The sequence below is a fragment of the Symphalangus syndactylus genome, chromosome 13 (assembly GCF_028878055.3).
Source record: "Symphalangus syndactylus isolate Jambi chromosome 13, NHGRI_mSymSyn1-v2.1_pri, whole genome shotgun sequence".
In the NCBI taxonomy this organism is placed as follows: Eukaryota; Metazoa; Chordata; class Mammalia; order Primates; family Hylobatidae; genus Symphalangus; species Symphalangus syndactylus.
Genome location: NC_072435.2, coordinates 124,608,811 through 124,632,959, shown reverse-complemented (window position 1 = coordinate 124,632,959; position 24,149 = coordinate 124,608,811). Strand labels below are relative to the sequence as shown.

The window sequence follows — 24,149 nt, the reverse complement described above, 5'->3', positions numbered from 1 at the left end:
TGAAGGAGTTCTTTGCTCCTGATCAAAGAAATCGATAACTGTTAGCATTCACTGCCAACTTATTTTAAAGGGAAAGAACTCTGTTGGTGTCATCTGAGAAGCCATTTAAAAATTGGAATCTAGGCCGGGCGCGGTGGCTCACGCCTATAATCCCAGCACTTTGGGAGGCCGAGGCGGGTGGATCATGAGGTCAGGAGATCGAGACTATCCTGGCCAACATGGTGAAACCCCGTCTCTACTAAAATACAAAAAATTACTCGGGCTTGGTGGCGCGCGCCTGTAGCCCCAGCTAATCAGGAGGCTAAGGCAGGGGAATCACTTGAACCCGGGAGGTGGAGGTTGCAGTGAGCCTAGATCGTGCCACTGCACTCCAGCCTGGGGGGCAGAGCAAGACTCTGTCTCAAAAAAACCAAAAAACAAACAAACAAAATTGGAATCTAAAGTGATTCCTGAGTGGGGCAGCAAGGATGGCTACTGATGTGCTGTGTGGTCTGGGAAAAGTGGGGCAGTGTGAGAGGTGGACGAAAAACCTGATGGCGTCTTCCATGGCGTATTTACTCTTAACTTCACTTGGTGCCAAATCAAATGAAACAAGCCCTCATACAAGCTGTTATTAATTGCCTTTAAAAATCTGTTCCATTTTTTTCCCAGGTACTTAAAATACAAGTGCCAGTAAGCAGTTCTTATGTATTTTTGGGGAAAAAATTTTATTTTCCTTTTCTTCTGGTATTTTAAAAATTCATTGATCTTTCAAGATGAACCAAAGTTTCTTAAAAGAATTATAGTAAACACTTCATTCTTTATAAAACTTTCCATAATGCCTTATTTAAATGTTAATCGTATGTGCTTTCTAAAAATATTGTGAACTACCAAACTTGTGGATTATCACTAGGTTATCAGGCATACATTAGTCTTTATCAGAATAAAATGAAATTTTGTAACTGTGGCTATTACTTTGTCCTTGGTCCTTCACAGGGCCTGCTCCACCCCACCTTCCTTCCTGCTGCCTGATGTCTCAATGGCTTCTGAATGACTGTGTTCTAATAAATGACCTTAAAACAGTGAAAAAAAAAAAAAAAAAAGACATATGTTAGCAAAAGCCTGAAATGAGGCTAAGTCTCCAGGAATTACATCGAATGGCAGCAGAGCCAGACTCAACAATTCAGACAGGGAAAAAAATTAAGTAGGAAATGGTACTATGAGCCCAGCTATTAAATAATAAAAACGATAATAGTAAAAAAAAAAAAAAAAAAAGAGAGAGAGAGAGACCGGGCACGGTGGCTCACGCTGGTGGCTCACACCTGTAATTCCAGCATTTTGGGAGGCTGAGGAGGGGGGATCATGTGATCAGGAGTTCGAGACCCGCCTGCTGGCCAACGTGGTGAAAGCCTGTCTCTACTAAAAACACAAAAATTGACCGGGCGTGGGTGTAGAGTGAGCACCTGTAATCCCAGCTACTTGGGAAGCTGAAGCGGAAGAATCGCTTGAATCTGGGGGGCAGAGGTTGCAGTAAGCCAAGATGACTGCATTGCACTCCAGCCTGGGTAACAGAGTGAGACTCTGTCTCAAAAAAACAAAGAGAGAGAGAGAGAGAAAGGAGAGAGAGAATGTTCCAAAGAATATATATAGGCTCTGGTTAGGAGCCTGTATGGTTGCATCCGAGTGTGGTGAGGGAGAACCCTTCAGCCAACTTAAGGTCTTGAGACAGAGTCATTTCCAGAAATGGAACAATTTGACAACAACCGAATATTGCAGTGGAAGTGTTGGTTAAATGATGCACAAGGATTTTGTCATAAAATCATTCAGGCAGAATAGGTTGGAATCCTTAGTAAGTCTATGACAAAAGGTCTGACCATATCGAAATATTTTTTAACAGGATGACTTCTCGGAAACAGTTTGAAAGGCCAGGACCTGATCATCAGCTGATGAATGAGTAAACGTGACGTGCCTATCCACACAAGGGAGTGCCACTCAGCCATGACAAGGAAGTGCCGACTTAGGCCGCAACAAGGGTGAGCTTGGAAAACACGATGCCACGTGAGTTACACCAGACAGAAAAGACCACAGAGTGTATGACTCCACGTCTATGAAATGGCCAGAGCAGGCAAATCACAGAGACAGAAAGTAGATTAGCGGTTACCCAGGGGTTGCTTAGGATCTAATTAGGGGTTATTGGGGTGAGGGGGAAATGGGAAGTGACTGCTTAGTGGATAGAAGGTAACCTCTTGGGGTGAGAAAAAATATTCAGGAATGAGATAGGTGTGATGGTTGCACAACTTTGTGAATAGACTAAAGCCCACTGGCTTGTGCACTCTAAAATGGTGAATTTCGTGGCATGTGAATTCCACCTCAATTTTTAAAGGCCAGGGGCAGCCTTTTCATTAGTCACAACCTAACATCCTCCAGTCCCAACTTGACTCCTACTTCGCATCTGGAAGGAACAGGTGCTTTGGGGCAAGGACTGTGTTCCATCCTGTTGCATCCCTGAAGGCTAATAACACACTTGTTGAATTCATGCAAAAATTAATGGTAATGTGTTCAAACTTATCGCTCCTCAAAGACAGGCCAGAAGTTTTCAAGCAAACTCGTAGTGGATGTGTGGAGGCCAGAAAGAGGCAGCACCAGACTGAGTGGACTCCAGACACAGAGGGCCAGGGTCAAGGCCACCCAGGCACCAAACTAGCCTCATGCACATTAATGGACCTCTCTGTGTGTCAGTTTGCTCGTCTGTCCAGTGAGAACTCTAGCACCTTGAGATTGCTCAGAGGAGTAAATGACTTAGAAGACATGAAATGCTGAGCCTGTATTCACATTCAGGACGACCCCAGGGGCTGAATTTGTAAAACTATGCTCTGCTGCCTCTCTGGTTGCTGTTAGAACTGTGCCTGGGACACAGTAACTGCTATACATGTTGCAGAAGAAAAAAGTCAAATGTCAAAGTCTTATTAGAAAAATACTAGAAGAAAATAGCAATGAGAGCTACAGACGGCACCACCAATACAAAATACCAATACAGACGGCACCACCAATACAAAATACCAGTACAATACCAATACAGACGGCACCACCAATACAAAATACCAGTACAATACCAATACAGACGGCACCACCAATACAAAATACCAGTACAATACCAATACAGACGGCACCACCAATACAAAATACCAGTACAATACCAATACAGACGGCACCACCAATACAAAATACCAGTACAATACCAATACAGACGGCACCACCAATACAAAATAATCTATAAGCTTAATCTTATATATGTACACATATGTGTACATATATAAGATATATATATATATACACATATTAAAAATGGGGTCTGATACTGTTTGAATCTGTGTCCCCACCCAAATCTCCTGTTAAATTGTAATCCCCAGTGTTGGAGGTGAGGCCTGGTAGGAGGTGACTGGATCATGCGGGTGGTTTCTAACAATTTAGCACCACCCCCCAGTGTTGGCTTGTGATGGAGTTCTCAGGAGATTTGGCTGTTTAAACGTGTGTGGCACCTCCCGCCTCGCGCTTTTCCTCCTGACCCAGACAGGCAAGACGCGCCTACTTCCCCTTCGCCTTCCACTGTGATTGAAAGTTTCCTGAGGCATTCCCTGGCTGTGCATCTTACACAGCCTGAGGAATTTGAGCCAATTAAACCTGTTTTCTTTATAAATTATCCAGTCTCAGGTAGTTCTTTATAGCAGTGGGAGAACTAATACAGGGTCTCACTATGTGGCCCAAGCTGGTCTCGAATTCCTGGGCTCAAGTGATCCTCCTGCCTCAGCCTCCCGAAGTGCTGGGATTACAAGCATGAGCCACTGTGCCCGGCTGAGCTTAATCTCAAATGTGTACTTTTTTTTTTTTTTTTTTTTTTTTTTTTTTTTTTCAGAGACAGGGTTTTGCCATATTGGCCAGGCAGGTCTCAAACTCCTGACTTTAAGTGATCCGCTCACCTTGGCCTCCCAAAGTGCTAGGATTACAGGTATGAGCTGCTGCACCCAGCCTCAAATGTGTACTTTTGAGATTAAGTACACATCTGAAATCAAGTGACACTGCCACACTTCTGAAAACTCCAGAACTGGGAGGTAGAGAGAAGCTCCCTGACTGCCTGAAAGGAACCCCTGGATTCCCAGGGGCAGTAGCCATACTCCTCACCACCAGAAACCTCGCCATGACACGACATCAACTTATGCAACCTCGTCTTGTGCAATGATCTCGTCTTGTGCAACGACCTGGTCTCAGGTAAGTTTGCTTACTGAGGTGCTGAGAGGACCTTCCTAGGGTGCTGTTTCACCTCTTCTGGCCCACTCAGGACAAAGCCGCAGAATATAGTTATATCTGGCTCATCCAACAGCAAAGTCTTTAACAAAACAACCAACACCCATGCCTCTCCTGGTCTTATCAACAATGAATAGAATTTTAAAATACTGAAAAAAATTCCTAAATGTATGCGAGTGTAACACAAAATTCTAAGCATTTATTCAAAGATACAGGCAGAGGGTCTAAACACATTTTGCTAATGCTATGCCTGCAGTTTCTTCCCAGCTGCTACTCCTGATGAGCCGGGAGTGAAGGCATATCCAATTTCTATTCTCATTTACACTTTACCAGTAGGCATTATGAGTTACAAACCAAGTTGGTTTGAAGAATATGATGATACCCCAACAGTTTATAACACTAACTGAAATAATGCTGCTTTCTAGAAACTTTATTTCCGTTTCTTCTGGCGAGGAGATGCTTCACATGTGTATTAAACCCCAACTCCTTCAAATGACCAGAAAGCCTGAGATTTAACCCAAAGGATTGGTAATGTTGAGCTCGTTGACATCTCTGAGGTCACTAAGTCACTGAAAATTTGCTGTTAGCCTTCAGCCAACTTGGATGCATAAGAAAATTTAAAAGAATTCCTAGAAATCTAATTCAAGAGAAAAATTCATAGCCATACACAATTGTTTTATTTACTGCTGTCGTTGCTCTTAATAGTTAATACTTCTCGGCCACCTACCCTGTGCGGAACATATGCTAAGTCCTTTAAATGCATTAGCTTATTTCTTCCAACAACCTGGTTATCATTACCCGCCTTTTATGCATGAAGATATTGAAGCTCAGAGAGTTCTATAACTTAACCAGGATCACACAGCTAGAAAGTTGCTGAGCCAGTATTCACATTCAGGCTGACTCCTGGGGCTGAATTTGTAAAATTATGCTCTGCTGCCTCTCTGGTTTCTGTTCAAAGTATTTCCTCAGATATCGTTCATAAGCTTATGTCGATTATGGAAAACCTACCTACTTATTAATTTACCCACTACACCCCATCCGTGTCCGTATTAGTCTGTTCTCACACTGTTAATAAAGACATATCCAAGACTGCATAATTTACAAAGGCAAGAGGTTTAATTGACTCACAGCTCCAATGGGCTGGGGAGGCCTCTGGAAACTTACAATCATGGTGGAAGGGAAGCAAACACATCTTTCTCCACATGGCAGCAGCAAGGAGAAGTGCAGAGCGAAGGGGGAAAGCCCCTTATAAAACCATCAGATCTCGAGAACTTACTATCACAAGAACAGCATAAGGGTAACCACCCCATGATCAAATTACCTCCCAGGACATGTGGAGATTATGGGATTGCAATTGAAGATGAGATTTGGGTGGGGACACAGCCAAACCATATCAGTGTCTATCTGTGTCCCTGCATTCTCTCTACCAAGAATATCATTCTCTGTCCCCAAAACCTATTCAACGTCTGAGATGCAGGCAATGGCCCCTCTCTGAGACACTTTCCCATCACCGTGTCCAGAAGTAACATCTCCACCCCATGCTATCGTAACACCTCCTACCACAGGGGCCAACCTCTTTTAATACTTGCCCACTTTCTCCTCCTACCTCCATGTCCCTCCCAAGGCCATGCACAGCGCCCTGCATACAGTTCTATGCTCATAATATCTGCAAAAAGAATGATTTCCAGTTGACCCCACCTTTCCATTTCCCATTTCTGAAGCCTTTTGCTCGAATTATCCTAAACAACTGAATTACCCTTTAACCCTAACATCTTATCATGAAAAAGTGCCAGGTGCGGTGGCTCACGCCTATAATCCCAGCACTTTGGGAGGCCAAGGCGGGCGGATCACCTGAGGTCAGGAGTTTGAGACCAGCCTGACCAACATGGTGAAACCCCGTCTCTACTAAAAATACAAAATTAGCTGGGCATGGTGGCAGGTGCCTGTAGTCCCAGCTACTGGGGAGGCTGAGGCAGGAGAATGGCATGAACCTGGGAGGCAGAGGTTGCAGTGAGCCGAGATTGCGCCACTGCACTCTAGCCTGGGCGACAGAATGAGACTCCGTCTCAAAAAAAAAAAAAAAAAAAGAAAACTACACAGTCCAGTGAAAGCCTTTTTTGGGCTCTACATACTAATTTTCAAAATCAAATTTTATGAGTATTTTTAGTTAGAAATTTCTCTTATTTTAATTTTATTAGCATGCCTCTGCTCTCATGAATAACTATTTACGGAAAAATAATTTATCAAGGAAAGAAACCAAATTTTGTAAGACCACAAAAACACTTCATCTAAAACTTAAGGCATAACAGCAACTTTCAAGTTGAAACTAAAAACTGCATTAAATTTTTCTGGATTTACCTTCCACATCAGTTCACTTTCAAATCTCTTAGTGAAGCCACGTGGAACAAAGTGCGAGATAAAGAAAAAAAGAAGGGGGGGATATTTTTATTTAATGAAAGCACATGTCATGAAATTTTAAAGGGCAAAAGCATCGCAAGCCACAATGAAAATTCTCATTTCCTCCTTCCAAGCTTATTTATTTTCTAGCAAAGTATATTGTTACAACTCCTAGGCTTAAGGGAAATAATCTCTGATATAAGAAGTTATTGTGGGAAGTCATTAAGCTGTCATGCTCAAACCAAATGTGCATACCTCACTCCTTATCAAAGAGCACCAGAAAATGCACCCACATATGATCGCCTGCAAGCAGAGACCATATGCTTCGTTGAAATGGTTGAGCTAAGAGATCAAAGAAGCTTTAATAGAAAACCAAAGCCACGCTCAAACCATCCTGCAGCTAAAACAGAATCTCAGCATGTCAAAGCAGAAAGGTAACATCAGCATGAAAAGATATTTTATGGCCCGGCACGGTGGCTCACACCTATAATTCCAGCACTTTGGGAGGCCGAGACAGGCGGATCACGAGTTCAGGGGATCGAGACCATCCTGGCTAACACGGTGAAACCCCGTCCCTACTAAAAATACAAAAAATTAGCCGGGCGTGGTGGCAGGTGCCTGTAGTCCCAGCTACTCAGGAGGCTGAGGCCGGAGAATGGCGGGATCCTGGGAGGTGGAGCTTGCAGTGAGCCAAGATCGGGCCACTGCACTCCAGCCTGGGAGACAGAGCAAGACTCCGTCTCAAAAAAAAAAAAGAAAAGATATTTTATTTAACACTCACAGGATGCTGCCTAGGAACCAGGCACTATTCCAGGCACCATCCGAGTGTTCACTCATCAAATCCCCGCTGCAAACTGTGAGGCAGGTAGTACTAGCTGAGCCATCCCCATTTTACAGATGGGGAAACTGAGGGACAGAGCAGTTAAGTCCTGTGCACCCAGGTAGCTGGATCCAGAATCCACAACATGTGTGTGACCACTCTACTACACAGCCATGTGGTTGTGGTCTAGGGGTGTTAACTAACTTGCCAGCGGTTAGCATTGAGTGATTGCGTGGATTTCATACGGGACTACGACCCATCTTTTTAAATAGTTATTGCTAAGAATTACCACAAAAATGAACATGTGTATGGCATCTAAAAACTAAAACAGTGCTAGGCATGGGGGCATGAGCCTACAGTCCCAGTGACTTGGGAGACTAAGGTGGGAGGATTGCTCGAGGCCAGGACTTCCAGACCAGCCTGAGAAACATAGTGAGATCCCATCTCTACAAATACATACATAAACAAATAAATATAAATACAACATATGCAGCCTCAGCGACATTTTAGGCGATCTAAGAACATCTCTACTCTACTATTTTTTTTTTTTTTTTTGAGACAGAGTCACTCTGTCACCCAGGCTGGAGTGCAATGGCACAATCTTGGCTCACTGCAACCTCTGCCTCCCAGGTTCAAGCGATTCCCTTGCCTCAGCCTCCTGAGTAGCTGGGATTACAGGCATGTGCCACCACACCCAGCGAATTTTGTGACTTTAGTAGAGATGGGTTTTCACCATGTTGGCCAGCCTGGTCTCGAACACCTGACCTCAAGCAATCCGCCCGCCTCAGCCTCCCAAAAGGATTACAGACGTGAGCCACCGCACCCGGCTACTCTACTATTTCATAAAGTGCTGGTACAGTAGAAAATGCAAATTAAAAAGCAGAGAGACGATATTCAAAGAAAGCTGCTTTGACTATCAACTACCTCCTGGCTGCGCCCAGAAATAGCCAGTGCAAAAGTCCACATAGCCCGCACCCCACCTGTACTTGCCTTTCCTGAAGCACCTCCAGCCGGTCCTGTTCCAGGCTCACAAAAGGGTGGGCTGTGACCCAGGCTGGGACAATTCAGTGCCCTCTTCCTGGACCCCAGAATGACAGAGACTGAGGCATGGGTGGGGCTCATTTTCTCAGGTGTGAAGCCTTGAATGAAGGGCTTCTTGACACGGAATCCTGGCCTCTGGAATGTCTTGGTTCTGCCTAAATCCAAGCTGGCTCGCCAGCCTGCCCAGGAATTCTCTTAGTGAGATCTTGTCTTCTTCTAATCAACAGCTTTTGGCTGGCGTTGGGCCAGAGGTGGTTTCTGATGCCTGGGGTGGAGGCTCAGGACTGAGTTGGTGTGGTTTCTTCATTGGGACCTCCTGCGAACTGGGGCTTCATGGACAGAAATGGACAAGAGGGAAACGCTGCTGTAGATGCACTGCCATTGCCTCCTAAAAATACACTGAGCTGGCCGGGCGCGGTGGCTCACGCCTGTAATCCTAACACTTTGGGAGGCCAAGGCGGGTGGATCACCTGAAGTCAGGAGTTCGAGACCAGCCTGGCCAACATGGCGAAACCCCTGTCTCTACTAAAAATACAAAAATTAGCCAGGTGTGCTGGCATGTACCTATAATACCAGCTACTTGGAAGGAGAATAGTTTGAACCCAGGGGGTGGAGGTTGCAGTGAGCCGAGATCGTGCCACTTCACTCCAGCCTGGGCAACAGAGCAACACTCCATCTAAAAAAAAAAAAAAAAAAGACAGTCTCTTTGAAGACACAGTAAAGTAAGTCAGTCAATATGATTTTGTACTAAGAGGCACTGAACGTGACCTAGAAAAAGCTCCAGCCCTCCGAAGTGTCTAGCTGATACCTAAAGGGTGTGTTCATTCATTGAGCTTTGCAGTTAACAGAGAAAGACATGGGCTGAAGCAGAGTGCACTCCCGCTGGATGTCACAAATAGTGGTGAGATTCAGGGTGTTAAATCTGTTGTATGCCATAGTCTTTCCAATAAGAATTTTAATGTGTCCAAAGACTTGACCTCTTGCCCACTTCTCAGATCCACCTCCCAATCTTCAGCACGTGCACTAGTCACACTGCAGGAAATAGTCGACTTCAAGCACGAAATCGCCTTAGTCCCCTCCTAGTTCTGTATTCAGAAGTGTAATTAAATTGAATGCTTGACTCTGAAAAGTAATCGATGTTTGGAAATGTTATAATGGTGATGGAAGAGAGGGAGTTTCAGTTGAGTGGTCAGGGGAAGGGTGTCTGAGAGGGTGGCATCTGAGCCAGACTGAGGTCTGCAGAGAGAGAATTTCACCCCCAAGGAAGCAGCAAGTGCATGGCCCTAACCAGAGAACATCTTTAGCGGGTCCAACACTCCCACAGACCCACACACAGACCCTCCATACGGGGTCGCCCAAGTCACAGCTTTTCAAACTACACCCTAGGTAGCAAATTTTGGGGTAAAATAAAAACAAGCATTCCTCAAAATGGCGTAGAGTAGAACAGCATCTCATCACAAAGGGCAGCCCGGGACAGTTTTTAAAAAATCAGAATGCATGAACTGCATGAAGTAAAAGAAAGTGTATTATTTAATAGAGCTTGTTTCTGACGTGCGCATGCGTGTGCGCCTGTGGCGGGTTCCCGTGTAAACGTGCGGGAATCGGCTCCGCCTGCGCACGCGCGCCGCCTGTGTCTACCTGCATCGCTTCCCTACTGTGTGTTCAGTGACGTCGGCTGAGGAACTGGAAACTGGCCTTGGTAAAGCATTGACACACGGACACTGATAAACAGGGCTTTTAGGAAACAGGGCTCCCCCACTTCCTAAAAAGCTCTCCCTCCCAGAGAGGAGTGGTTTCCTGCTTACAGTTAAAAAACAAACAACACGCGAAGACACCAGCCTATCTGCAGCACCAGGCACTGAAACACCTGCCCAGAGGCCCCCGTTCTGTGAGGCTTCAGTGGGACAGGGGGAATCAAGAAGTAAATAAGTTGTTGGAAGGGGCTTGTAATTTGTTAGATTCAGTGCGGCCTTAGAAAGGTAGACACTCAAATTCTTTCATCCACTGAGATGACGTCAAGGTTTTGTGGCGGTGGCTGTTGCTTTTCCCCTTAGATATGAAAGACCTTCGACAAGGCAGGGATCTTAAACTACGGTCGTGCCCAGAGCCTTCGCTTCTGCTACAGGCCCCCTGAGGCTGAAGACCGGCGGCCTCACTGTAAACTGCGGAAGCCTCGGTGTCAGCAAATCCCAGGACAGCTCGGGGCTACGTGTAAACAGGCACAAACCTGGCGCTTATGACCTGTTTGCTTAAACAACAAATCCATAACCAAAGGGTGCACTTTTCCATGGCCTAGGACTGCTTTAATTATAGATAGCAAAGTGCCTCGTGAAAGAGGTGCTTTAGAATTCTTAATAATTTATGGCAATGAATTTAAAAAACTCTCAGACCACTGGAGTCCTTCCCACCAGGGTCTGGGACACTCTGCTGCAGCGCTGCCTCTCCCAGCTACACTTTCCTCTCATTACTTTGTGTTCTCTGCTCCACCCAAGCCAACTAACGTGCTGAGCTGGACGTGCAGCTCCAGACGGGGACATGGGGGTTTCAGGGATGGCAATCTAGTTAGGGTGTGAGCTCTAGGGGACTCACCTGGGACCTGTACTTGCCTACCACGTATCTTGTCATCAGGTATGTTACAGATATGTTAGACTAGCTTGGAAATTGAGAGGGGGCCTCTGGAAATCATGGAGGAGCTAAAGCTTCCCCAGACCGGGATTTCCATCACCGCCAGGAGCCGGCAGCACCTTCAGGCAGCCCCATGCCCCCGACTGTTCCCTAATCCTGGAATGTCAAGTCCCAGTCAACTCTTCAACAGGCAAAGGCATGGCAATCCTTGCTCAAAACCATTTCGCGATGACCTCCTTCCAGAATTAGGAAAGAAAATACAGAGATGCATTTTGTAGGACATACAAGGCCAACGTTGTGTGTGTGTGTGTGTGTGCACGCGTGCGCATGCACATATCCTCACATGAACACGGTGTTTAGTTAGTTCCCAGCACTTAAAAATAAAGGCATTTCACTGACGTTATTTTTAAGAAAAGCACACACACATTCACCCCTTCAAATAAAAAGAGGAGGCCGCTGGACTTGTGGCTTCTCCTGCGGAGTCAGCTCCCAGCCCTGCAGGGACAAGATTCCTAACAGCCACTTTAGGAGGGAAGACAAACACTTTTTACACTCACTGTGCTTTGGAAAGCAGGCAAACAAAAGTTAGGGGGGAGGTGCCTTGTTCCATAAAGAAGTGGTAGAAGGGGGCCGGGTGTGGTGGCTCACACCTGTAATGCCAGCACTTTGGGAGGCCAAGGCGGGCAGATCACCGGAGGTCAGGAGTTCGAGACCAGCCTGGCCAACATGGTGAAACTGCGTCTCTACTAAAAATACAAAAAATTAGCCAGGCGTGGTAGCATGTGCCTGTAGTCCCAGCTACTAAAGAGTCTGAGGCAGGAGAGTCGCTTGAACCCAGGAGGCGGAGGTTGCAGTGAGCCGAGATCGCATCACTGCACTCCAGCCTGGGTGACAGTGAGACTCCATCTCAAGAAAAAAAAAAAATTGGGCCGGGCGCAGTGGCTCACGCTTGTAATCCCAGCACTTTGGGAGGCCGAGGCGGGCGGATCATGAGGTCAGGAGATCGAGACCACGGTGAAACCCCGTCTCTACTAAAAATACAAAAAATTAGCCGGGTGTGGTGGCGGGCGCCTGTAGTCCCAGCTACTCGGAGAGGCTGAGGCAGGAGAATGGCGTGAACCCGGGAGGCGGAGCTTGCAGTGAGCCGAGATCGCGCCACTGCACTCCAGCCTGGGCGACAGAGCGAGACTCCGTCTCAAAAAAAAAAAAAAAGAAAAGAAAAAAAAATTAAAAAGTGGCCAGGTGCAGTGGCTCACGCCTATAATCCCAGCACTTTAGGAGGCTGAGGCAGGCGGATCACGAGGTCAGGAGATTGAGATCATCCTGGCCAACATGGTGAAACCCTGTCTCTACTAAAAATACAAAAAATTAGCCAGGCATAGTAGCACGTGCCTGTAGTCCCAGCTACTAAGGAGTCTGAGGCAGGAGAATCACTTGAACCCATGAGGCAGAGGTTGCTGTGAGCCAAGATCACGCCATTGCACTCCAGCCTGGGCGGCAGAGCAAGACTCTGTCTCATAAAAAAAAAAAAAAAAAAAAAAAAAAAAAGGTGGTAGAAGAGACATATTTCCTCTGGGAAGTGAAAAACATTTCTGATTGCTTCATATGAAAACAACCGCAGCAACAACGGCGTCTGTCCTAAAAGACTATTACTTAAGAAGCCATCAAGAAACAAACGGCACCTGCTCCCTCACCGGCAGGCAGCTGAGTTAAAGAGGACAGATCAATTCAGGCAGCGTCTTTTGTTCCAGCAGCTCTCTCTTCCCCCGCCTCTGCAATCGGCTCACACATGCCCCGAGTCTTTACTTCTCTGGAAGAGGGCTCTGTCACATACCTAGTGCTATCTGTGTGCCCCCGCGTTTGCCCCCCGTACCAGCTTCCTGATCCAGAAAAAGCCAGACATTGCGACCAGATGATCATCAGTTCAGTGTTTGTGGATGATCTTCTCCAGCAGGGGTTCTTTTTAAGTATTGCTTCCACCCCACACGCTAATGCTGTACAGAACTCTTTCCCGAACTTTGGCTAGTCGCATGCACTTGCACTGTTTGTCATATCTGCATGCCATCTGCACCACTGCTTATTTAACACTTTTTGTGAAGTCAATTTATTTTGAAAGGAAATTTTCATAATTGGAAAGCCGATATCAAGCACTATACATGGGATGTGATCATCAGAATGAAAATAATGAAAAAGAAAACCACATTATTAAATGCCTTCTAGATACTGTTGTTGCCTGCCCATGGCTCCAAGTCTGAGGCCTTCTCTCTGAGCCATGGGCAGGCAACTTGGAGCCATGGGCAGGCAACAACAGTATCTAGAAGGCTAGGCCAGGTGTGATGGCTCACGCCTATAATCCCAGCACTTTGGAATGCCAAGAGGGGCGGATCACCTGAGGTCAGTAGTTTGACACCAGCCCGGCCAACAAGGTGAAACCCCATCTCTACTAAAGGTATAAAAATTAAAAGTACAAAAATTAGCCAGGCATGGTGGCATGCACCTATAATCCCAGATCCTCGGGAGGCTGAGGCACGACAATCACTTGAACCCGGGAAGCCGAGGTTGCAGTGAGCCGAGATTGCGCCACTGCACTCCAGCCTGGGTGACAGAGCAAGATTCTGTTTCAAAACAAACAAACAAAAACATCAAGGGCTAGAATCTGTGTGGCCACATTGAATACCATATGGAAGATAAATTACGCTTAAATGTGGCAGTTTGTTAGCATACACCCACATATACGCATGCATGCACACACACACATGTTAAGTGCTAGCATTGTAGTAGCAACAAGATAATTCCCAGTGCGCTAATTCATGTTAAGTCCCATAGAGGTACGGTTATTATTATTACTTTTTAAAACTTTCTTGTCATTTTTCTGTTTGAAGAACATTGAAAGAAAAACTTCTAGTTTGATGCTAAAATTCTGGCAGCTCTCTGGGGCCTCCCTAATGGGCACAAATCTGCCCTCATGCCTGAATCACCCCCAAAGGCCCCACCTCCTAATACCCTCACACCGGGGAACAGGTTTCAACATACGAATCTGGAGGGATGCACACACTCAGGCCATAGCAGCAACCCTAGAACAAAAACCCCACAAAGAGGCCGGGTGCAGTGGCTCACGCCTGGAATCCCAGCACTTTGGGAGGTTGAGGCAGGTGCATCACCTGAGGTCGGGAGTTCGAGACCAGCCTGGCCAACATGGTAAAACCCTATCCCTACTAAAAATACAAAAATTAGCCAGGTATGGTGGCAGGCACCTTTAATCCCAGCTGCTAGGAAGATTGAGGCTGGAGAATCACTTGAACCCAGGAGGCAGAGGTTGCAGTGATCTGAGATCACACCATTGTACTCTAGCCTGGGTGACAGGAGCAAAACTCTGTCTCAAAAAAAAAAGAAAAAAAAAACCGCAAAGACACGGAGCTGTCACTGGCAGCGGTCCACCCTGTCTGGCTGGAAACACTAGGTGTATTCTGTTTTCCAAACTCTTGGAGTAAAGACGAGCTCATTTTCATGAGATGACCATTGCAGCCACAGATTCTATGAACCCTAAGCACTTGGGACTTCTCTTAGGACCGGCGTGGAACACAGCACGTGTTTGGTCCTGATCTGGCGAGGGATGAGTGAATATCCTGGAATCCCCATGGAATGGGAGGCGGCGTCTACAAGTGGCTCCCAGGGGCTCCATCCCTCGGTCACGGCCACCATTTTCGGGTAAGAACGTCTCCCATCCCAGCGTGTTTCTCAGAGTTACAGATACTCATTTTCCACACAACAAGGATCCCAGAGGTGTCACCTGCCATCTGATGCTGGGTGGAAGGAACCACGTCAGGTTTGCTGAGCAATTTAAGGAAATTTCAAAGACAATTTGGATCACACATAATATTTGCCTTATGCACCAAATTAGACTAATTTTCACTTTATATAACTTTAATTTTCTTTTTATAGGACTCCTATGTATTTCTTTTTTTCTTTTCTTTCTTTTTTTTTTTTTTTTTTTTTGAGACAGAGTCTTGCTCTGTTGGCCAGGCTGGAGTGCAGTGGTGCGATCTCGGCTCACTGCAGCTTCCACCTCCCGGGTTCAAGCTATTCTCCTGCCTCAGCTTCCTGAGTAGCTGGGATTACAGGCACCCGCCACCATGCCCGGCTAAATTTTGTATTTTAAGTAGAGACAGGGGCTTCACCATGTTGTCCAGGCTGGTCTCCAACTCCTGCCCTCAGGTGATCCGCCCGCCTCAGCCTCCCGAAGTTGCTGGGATTACAGGCGTGAGCCAGTGCGCACGGCCGGACTCCTCTGTGTTTCCGTAGAAGTTATTAGTTATCCTTTGTAGCAATAAATTAGTCGTCAAGATTCATTGTTGTAATGATCTTTAACCTTGGTCTAGTTTTCATTTTTAAGAGGCAAATTGACTTCATTTACTTAAAAAGAGGAAAACTCCATTGGTTAGAAGAGCAATGAAGGCTGGGTGTGGTGGCTCATGCCTGTAATCCCAGCACTTTGGGAGGCTGAGGTGGGCAGATCACAAGGTCAGGAGATTGAGACCATCCTGGCTAACATGGGGAAACCCCGTCTCTACTAGAAATACAAAAAGTTAGCTGGGCGTGGTGGTGGACACCTGTAGTCCCAGCTACTCGGGAGGCTGAGGCAAGAGAATTGCTTGAACCTGGGAGGTGGAGGTTGCAGTGAGCCGAGATCACTCCACTGCACTCCAGCCTGGGCGACAGAGCGAGACTCCGTCTCAAAAAAATAAAAAAGAGCAATGTAAACTAATTGTAGAAAATACATAAAAACTATATAGAGGAAAACAGAGATGACATAAATGTTTACTGCACATCAACTTACTTCAGGACCCACAATCACCAGGTACACATTGGGCTCCTCCTGATGCCATTCTTGGGAAGAAAAAAGAAGACAAAAAAACACTTAAAATGGTTTTAAGTCACAGCTGCAAGCACAACTAACTTCAATATAAATTTCTCAATAACAAATTATTTCATATCATTTGGCTTTCATTTATATTAGTCAACTTAAATTATATTTTAGAATTTCTGTATTTGACATTTTATGATTTTAAGTGAATTTCTACAGTATTATCCATTGTCCAGATTTCTAATTTACTGGATAACTAGGACTAGTCTCCAATATCACCCCAATTCAAGGTGGACTTTGGAATATACCAAGACTATACAGATTACCTTAAACAATAAACAAAACTGCAAATGCATCACACAAATCGGCATGTGTGAAATATTTTCAGGTAAAATTATTTTAGTCCTATAATTATTTGCTATTTTTATGATTTTCTCGGAACCTGAGGGCACAGGACAGTGGAAAACTAAATGGAATTCCTCCAAAGAGCTGCTGATCCCATACATTATTTTTCTGTTCTTTTCCAAAGTAGCAATCTAGAAACAGCTCTGCTCATGTGCAAAGAATGAAGAAAGAAAACTCAGGGCCTGAAGAGAGAAATGCTGAGATGGGCGCCCACACGGAATTCTATAAACAGTGGAGGAAGGTAGCCAGCAAACACACCTGAAAATGCGTCCACCAGATAGAGAGGATCCTTAACTTGTCGAAGTCCACATATCAGAAGAAATATGTGCAAATTATCAGCACTTTGGTTAATCTCTGTAAGAGAAGAGTTCGGAATGTTTTCAGTGGGGAGGGCTCTGCATGCTGCAGCAGCAATGACATCACAGATGCAGTCAGAAGTGGAGGCCTCTGACTTCGAGGCCAGCTCCTCCTACTCTTATTATTATTATTATTATTTTGAGACCGTCTTGCTCTGTTGTCCAGGCTGAGTGCAGTGTTGCAATCTCGGCTCGGCTCGCTGCAACTCCTCCTGGGTTCCAGCGATTCTCCTGCCTCAGCCTCCTGAGTAGCTGGGATTATAGGCATGCACCACCACACCTGGCTAACTTTTCCATTTTTAGTAGACATGGGGTTTCACCATGTTGGCCAGGCTGGTCTCAAACTCTGACCTCAGGTGATATGCTCGCCTTGGGCTCCCAAAGTGCTGGGATTACAGGTATGAGCCACCATGCCCCGCCCCTACTTTTACTTTTATATTAATTTCTTTGCTGTAAACTAATTATTTCTGGTTGGAAAAATGGAGCTGAGCTCAGGCTGTAAAATGCAACTTCACCTCTGCTGCAAAGAAAAAGGATGAGGCAAGGGGGAACTGACTCAACTATGACTGAAATAGGAGCCAGACATTCTAGAAAAGATTCAGATGCAATTCTAGATAGGAAGAATAATGTCTTGATGAAACTAGAAAAATGGTTTGTATATTAATGTCCTCATGAACTCATATATGCATAGAGAGATCCACACACCTAAATGAATGCATGTCCTGGAATCAGCCCAAACACCCATCCGTGATAGACTGGATCAAGAAAATGTGGTACGTATACACCATGGAATACTATGCAGCCATAAAAAGGAATGAGATCATGTCCTTTGCAGGGACATGGATGGAGTTGGAAGCCATTATCCTCAGCAAACTAATGCAGGCAGAGAAAACTAAAAACCGAATGTTACTCACTTATCAGTGGGAGCTGAATGATGAGAGCACATGGACACACGGGGGAAGGACACACTGGGGCCTGTCGGAGAGTTGGGGTGGCAGGAGGGAGAGCATCAGGAAGAATAGCTAATGGATGCTTGTGCTTAACACCTAAGTGATTGGATAATCTATGCAGCAAACCACCATGGCACACTGTTAACCTGTGTAATAAACCTGCACATCCTGCACATATACCCAGAACTTAAAATAAAAGTTGAAGAAAAGATAAGTAAACACATATCCATAGGTATATAAAAGAAAATGTATACAGATATCAAACCGTCACATTGTACACCTCACATACACATAATTTCTGTCAATTATACCTCAATAAATAAGGAAAAAGTAAAAAAAAAAAAAAGTTTATTTATGAAGAAAAGAAAGAAGCAGCATTGTTTCCCAGGTTGGAAGCTGTCACTAAGACTACTTGTGGTGGATGGCCACAGTCTTTGCAGCCCTTCCCAGCAGAAGTGGAACAGATCACTGTACCCCAAGACCCTGGGCTGGCCTGGGACTTCCAATGGCAGTCAGTGGCAGCGGCCATATGTGATTTCCAAGCCTGGGTGGGGGAAGATTTGTGCTTCCCACTCTCCCCACTGCCCCGTTCACACCAGTACCCTCTAATCTGGCCCCACGACCTCTGTTCTCATTCTTAAGAATGAGGCTTTTTGGCTGGGCATGGTGGTTCACCAGGATCACTAGAGGTCAGGAGTTCAACACCAGCCAGGCCAAGATGGTGAAACCCCATCTCTACTAAAAACACAAAAATTAACTTGGCGGGGTGGCAGGGGCCTGTAATCCCAGCTATTCAGGAGGCTGAGGCAGGAGAATCACTTGAACCCGGGAGGCAGAGGTTGCAGTGAGCCAAGATCACTGCACTCTAGTCTGAGCGACAGAGCAAGATGTCTCAAAAAATAAATAAATAAATAAAAAGAAGCTTTTTCTTTCTTTTTTTTTTGAGACCAAGTCTCACTCTGTCAACTATGCTGGAGTGCAGCAGCACGATCTCAGCTCAATGCAACCTCCACCTCCCTGGTTCAAGCAATTCTCATCCCTCAGCCTCCCAGGTAGCCGGGATTACAGGCACACACCACCCATGCTAAGCTAATTTTTGTATTTTTAGTAGAGATGGGGTTTCACCATGTTGGCCAGGCTGGTCTCGAACTCCGGACCTCAAGTGATCCACCCACCTTGGCCTCCCAAAGTGTTAGAATTACAGGCATGAGCCACTGCTCCAGGCCAAGAACGAGGCTTTAGTCTGGAGACTCCTGACTGCGTGAGGCCCTGGGACACGTTATAAGCTCATGCAGGACCCAGTGAGGGTTGAGCCGTCTGTAAGTGTCCAAGTGAGCCCAGTGGACACACATGAAGCAGCCCTCGCAGGGCCAAACCCCAACATCAGGAGAAATGCAGGGGTGGCTGCTTTCAGCTGGTGCATCTTTTTTTTTTTAATAAGAAAATATGTTTAATTTTGTAATAAAAGTTTCTGGAAAAGAGGCGTAAATTTAGACACATTTGCTCACAGTCCAAATTCCTATAGTGCATCTGCTCTCTAAAGTGAGGGATCTTGGCCAGACGCAGTGGCTCATGCCTGTAATCCCAACATTGTGGGAGGCCGGGAGGGCGGATCACCTGAGGTCAGGAGTTCGATACCAGCCTGTCCAACATGGTGAAACCCCGTCTCTACTAAAAATACAAAAATTGGCCGGGTGTGGTAGTAGGCACCTGTAATCCCAGCTACTGGGGAGGCTGAGGCAGGAGAATCGCTCGAACCCGGGAGGCAGAGGTTGCAGTAAGCAGAGATGGTGCACTGCACTCCCAGCCTGGGTGACAGAGCGAGACTCCGTCTCAAAAAAAAAAAAAAAAAAAAAAAAAGAAAAAGAAAGTGAGGGATCCAGGCCAAGACATCTGCAGATACAGGAAAAAGCTGAGCCTTATTAGCAAAGGACTTTGGAGGCATTAGAAGGTCCATATCCCCGACCACAGAACAAATGGGAGCAGGTGGTGCATCCTGAGGTGGCTTATTACAGCTCAGTACATGATGCATGCAATAGAAATTGCTAATATATTTAACACAAGCCGACCTAAAACTTCAGCATTTATAACCTGTATAATTGGCCATAAAATTATGCAGGTTCAAGGTTTTCTTTCCCAGCACAGGCATTCGTCCATTATTTAATTCAAACACTTTCATTTTCTCTATGTTATTCCAAATCTTGAACAAGAATACAACTAGTGTGAATATAATGACTTATGGCAACACCACTTTAACACAATCACAAAAGCTTCAAAAAATTAATACCTAACAGCAGAAAATCTTACTGAAATGTTAAGATCGAGATGTCGCTCTTAGAAAAGCCTTGGAAAATTGTCACAGCCTCTGAATAAGCCGCTGACAATCTGCATTGTCAATTTTCATTGAATATGTTGAGTTTTTAATATTTCCTTAACACTCTTTTTTTTTTTTTTTTTTTTGAGATGGAGTCTCAGCCTGTAGCCCAGGCTGGAGTGCAGTGGTGCATTCTCGGCTCACTGCAACCTCTGCCTCCTGGGTTCAAGCGATTCTCCTGCCTCAGCTCCCCGAGTAGCTGAGACTACAGGCACAGGCCACCATGCTCGGCTCTTTTTGGTATTTTTGGTACAGATGAGGTTTCACCATGTTGGCCAGGCTGGGCTCAAACTCCTGACCTCAGGTGATCCACTGGCCTGGTCCTCCCAAAGCGCTGGGATTACAGGCGGGCGCCACCGCACCTGGCCCTTTCCTTAATATTCTAAGTATCCTGAAGCTAACTGTAGAAATGCAAACCTTAGTGCGTCCTTGTTTGACCAAAGGCCTAAGCTAGACGCTGCATGCAGATTTGAATTGGAGGTAGGAGAATTTGAGGTTAGGCATTTGGATATGAGGTCAAGAGTCAAGCTATTCATTTTAATAAATGATTGTTAAAAATGGAGAAAACTTCTCAAGATTGCGAGGTCAGGTAAAAGAAACAGTCCAAGCCTACCTTACTAGGCAAGAGCCACTAATGAATGCTAAAATTTGCAAGTGAAAGTTTGACGAGGATAGAGATTAAGAGCACCCTCTCAAAAAGTACTTATTAATTACAAAGGAAAATAATACCTGTACAGTACCCGGAGAAACCAGGGGATACCAGCTTAACTAAGGGAGGAAGCCTCAGCCCAGCACACATGGCTGGTGTATACACACACACACACACACACACACACACACACACACATACACACACAGAGTTTACATAGTCAGAAAAAGATCTCCAATATTGGGACAAGCTGATACTCTACATATCCATATGTGACATACTGAGAAGGAAGCGACATCACTTCCCTCATATTCTTGATGTACATGGAATATCTATTCACAGGCACAGCAGGAGGAAGAGGGAAAGAAGGAAGGTACAAGGAGAATCACAAATGTACCAAAAAGAGGGAGAAAGTCAAGAATCAGTATTACCAAATTGGAAAAATAAATAAATAAATACCAAACAAACAAACCATCTACAAAGATGGCATCTAGAGATGGTATTGAAAGCACTGTGTGAAGAACGCAGGTGACGTCAAGGTGAAGAGACTCTGTTTAATTCTTTATTTTTGCTATGTGAGAAGTATGAGTGCTGGAAACCTATTTTGTTCCTTTACTGACACACTTAGCTACTGAGAACTTGAGGCTCTGAAGACGCATTGGCATTTTGGTCACGCAGGCTGTAAAAAAAGTGGCCCTCCGACTACCCCTGTCCTGGGATCCCTTGGAAAGATGGCCCTGAGAAGAGAATAATCCATAAGGTACAATATTGATTTTCAGAGTTTTTTGACTATGACACACGGTAAGATAAACATATTATGTTGCAACTCAGTCACACAAGATATATAAATACACACATACACATACATAGACATAGAGTTTATATATGATTAAAAATATACTTTAGGCTGACTACGTGCAAGCCATTTCGATGTTTTCTATTTGATTTCACTTCAATGTTTAAAAGTGCTGGTCCCTAACTTACTCAATTCATTATGACACCCTTGACCTGCAAGATGCTGCAGGGAGATGGAGCAAATCCTATATTCCTTTCCTCTCCCCTCATCTTCTTCCTGGCTTGGAGATTAAGTGTAATGGGAATATAGGAAACTAAATTAGAAAATGATAGGATAAAGGGCCATAGCCTTATCTTACTCTAGGTTAAAAAAAAACAAAACTAAAAGGCAGAGACAGCATTTGGATTTGAGTAGCTTAGGTGCACTTTCTACATACTAAAATATCATTCACCAAAAATAAAGATTACAGAGGAAAAATCCTGATCAGGTGTTCAAGGGTTCAGGCTCATCACACGTAAGCATCAACTCTGATGAATTACACTTCAGGCTCCCTAAAGCCCCTGACAGCTTTAAGGGGGTATAAATTCTTAGCTTTTAACAAAGAACTGTCAAATAAGGTTGGCCTGCTGATGCTCAGAGACAAGGCACATACCTGACTAACCGTTTTAGTAAATTTGGTCTCCTCCTTTTAATGCCAAACTTATTTTTATTCCTTTTGCTTTTCCTCTAATATCTAGGTTATCAATGAGTCAAGATTTGAACTTGTCACTTAACAAATGCACACATTGACATGTCTTTCCGAAAGAACCATTTCCTGGAGAACGGTATTTTTATCTTCAAAACAAAATGTGTTGTTTTCACGATCTGGCGTATTGCTGCCAACAGCTACACTCCACGTTGCTTAATCTCCCAAGTATGAGTCATCAGCGGGCTCAGGAACAGAAGCCCAATCCACGCTGAGGCGTCTCTATGCCCTGTATTCTATTCTAGAAGCTGTCTTTATTATTTTCTTTTTTCTTTCTTTCTTTCTTTTTCTTTTTTTTTTTTTGTTTTTGAGACAAAGTTTCACTCTTGTCATCCAGGCTGGAGTGCAACACCGCAATCTCAGCTCACTGCAACCTCTGCCTCCCCGGTCCAAGCAATTCTCCTGTCTCAGCCTCCCAAGTAGCTGGGGTTACAGGCATGCACCACCACACCTGGCTAATTTTTGTATTGTTAATAGAGACAGGATTTCACCATGTTGGTCAAGCTGGTCTTGAACTCCTGACCTCAAGTGATCCGCTGCCTTGGCCTCCCGAAGTGCTGGGATTACAGGCGTGAGCCACTGCGAAAGGCCACACTCTTCATTATTTTTCACTTGTTATTATAAAAAAAAAAAAATACTTCAATCGAACACATTAGACTTACTAAATTATAGCTGAAAAAGCTGATTGGGGGGGCTATGCAAGAATAAAGGCTTCTACTAACACCAGTTTTCCATATGACAAACAAGTGAGTTTTCCTAGGACTAGCCTGAGGAAGAAAAGTGCTACAATCTGAGTTAGGCAACTTTGAGTTTCCATTATAGAAATACAAATAGAGTTGACAGAGAGATAGAGATAGAGATGGAGAGAGAGAGAGAGAGAGAGAGAGAGAGAGAGAGAGAAAAGCAATAAAACTAGAAATACAATAAAACAGAAATCAGAAAAACAGGAAGGAGTTACCCAGTCAAATTTAAGCTTTCATACGTTTTAGGATTGATAGACTTAAAGGAATCACGACTTTAGATGTGTTGGTTATTGAAATTTAAAGGCAAAACTCACAGAACATGGAATCATCACATTTAAAATATATCTGGAAATGCACAGAAAAACTCAAAGACCAGGTAACTAATTTGATGTCTACACATCTATCTTCCAATCAGAATAGCTACTGTCAATATTATGTGAAAAAATTACAACTATGCCATTTACTACATTTCACCTGCTTTATTATTTGTTTGTTCTTAGTTGACCTGTTTGCATGTGAGACAATGGTAAGCATAAGAGGGGTTTGATGTTTTAAATTAAGGAGACTTAGTGATTCTTTAGCTGGGGCTTAGAGATAGAATTGAGTATGGTCTGAAAACCTGTGACATGCCGGAAGAGGAGAATGCATCGTGACGCGGACATCAGACATTTAAGAAGCACACTGCACACCCTGGTGACTAATCAATTACTCAACTGTTTATATGCAGTGTTAAATGAAGCCGTTTCCACCTACTCCCCCTGATTTCAAGGTTAATAGTTGGTGAGAAGGCAGAGGGTATTTGATCACTAATAGCCTCTACCAACTTCACTCTACCTTCTGTTTTCACTGTCTGCAGCTCCAAGTGGGAGGGACAAATCACAGTCACAAGTTTCCAGTGCTCCAGAGGCCAAGGGAAGATAGAGTAAGGATGATGAGGATGGCCCATCCCCAGAGCCTGAGAGATGACAAAGACAAACGATGGCACAAATGCGGGCAGACGCCTGATCATAAAACCCAGAGACGCAGATTAATCCTACATCTACCCTTAAGCCATTATCTGCCACTGTCAGCTACCAGAGCCACAACCAGTCTCTCTAAGCCCG

The 24,149-nt window shown here is 44.8% G+C and overlaps 1 protein-coding gene across 8 annotated transcripts in view; it reads right to left on the bottom strand.

Annotated features, from left to right (window-relative positions):
* Nucleotides 1-24,149, bottom strand: part of GLT1D1 (glycosyltransferase 1 domain containing 1) — a 133,765-nt gene that overhangs the window by 42,226 nt on the left and 67,390 nt on the right. For 7 of the 8 annotated variants that reach the window (XM_055237234.2, XM_055237236.2, XM_063615228.1 and 4 more), the window contains 2 exons: nucleotides 16,692-16,787; nucleotides 16,002-16,051 (listed from right to left, as the gene is read on the bottom strand). The exons of the other annotated variant lie outside the window; for it this stretch is intronic. In XM_055237234.2, the coding sequence (XP_055093209.1) occupies nucleotides 16,002-16,051; nucleotides 16,692-16,787 (146 nt within the window). The remainder of the gene's footprint in view (nucleotides 1-16,001; nucleotides 16,052-16,691; nucleotides 16,788-24,149) is intronic. 8 annotated transcript variants of the gene reach the window in all.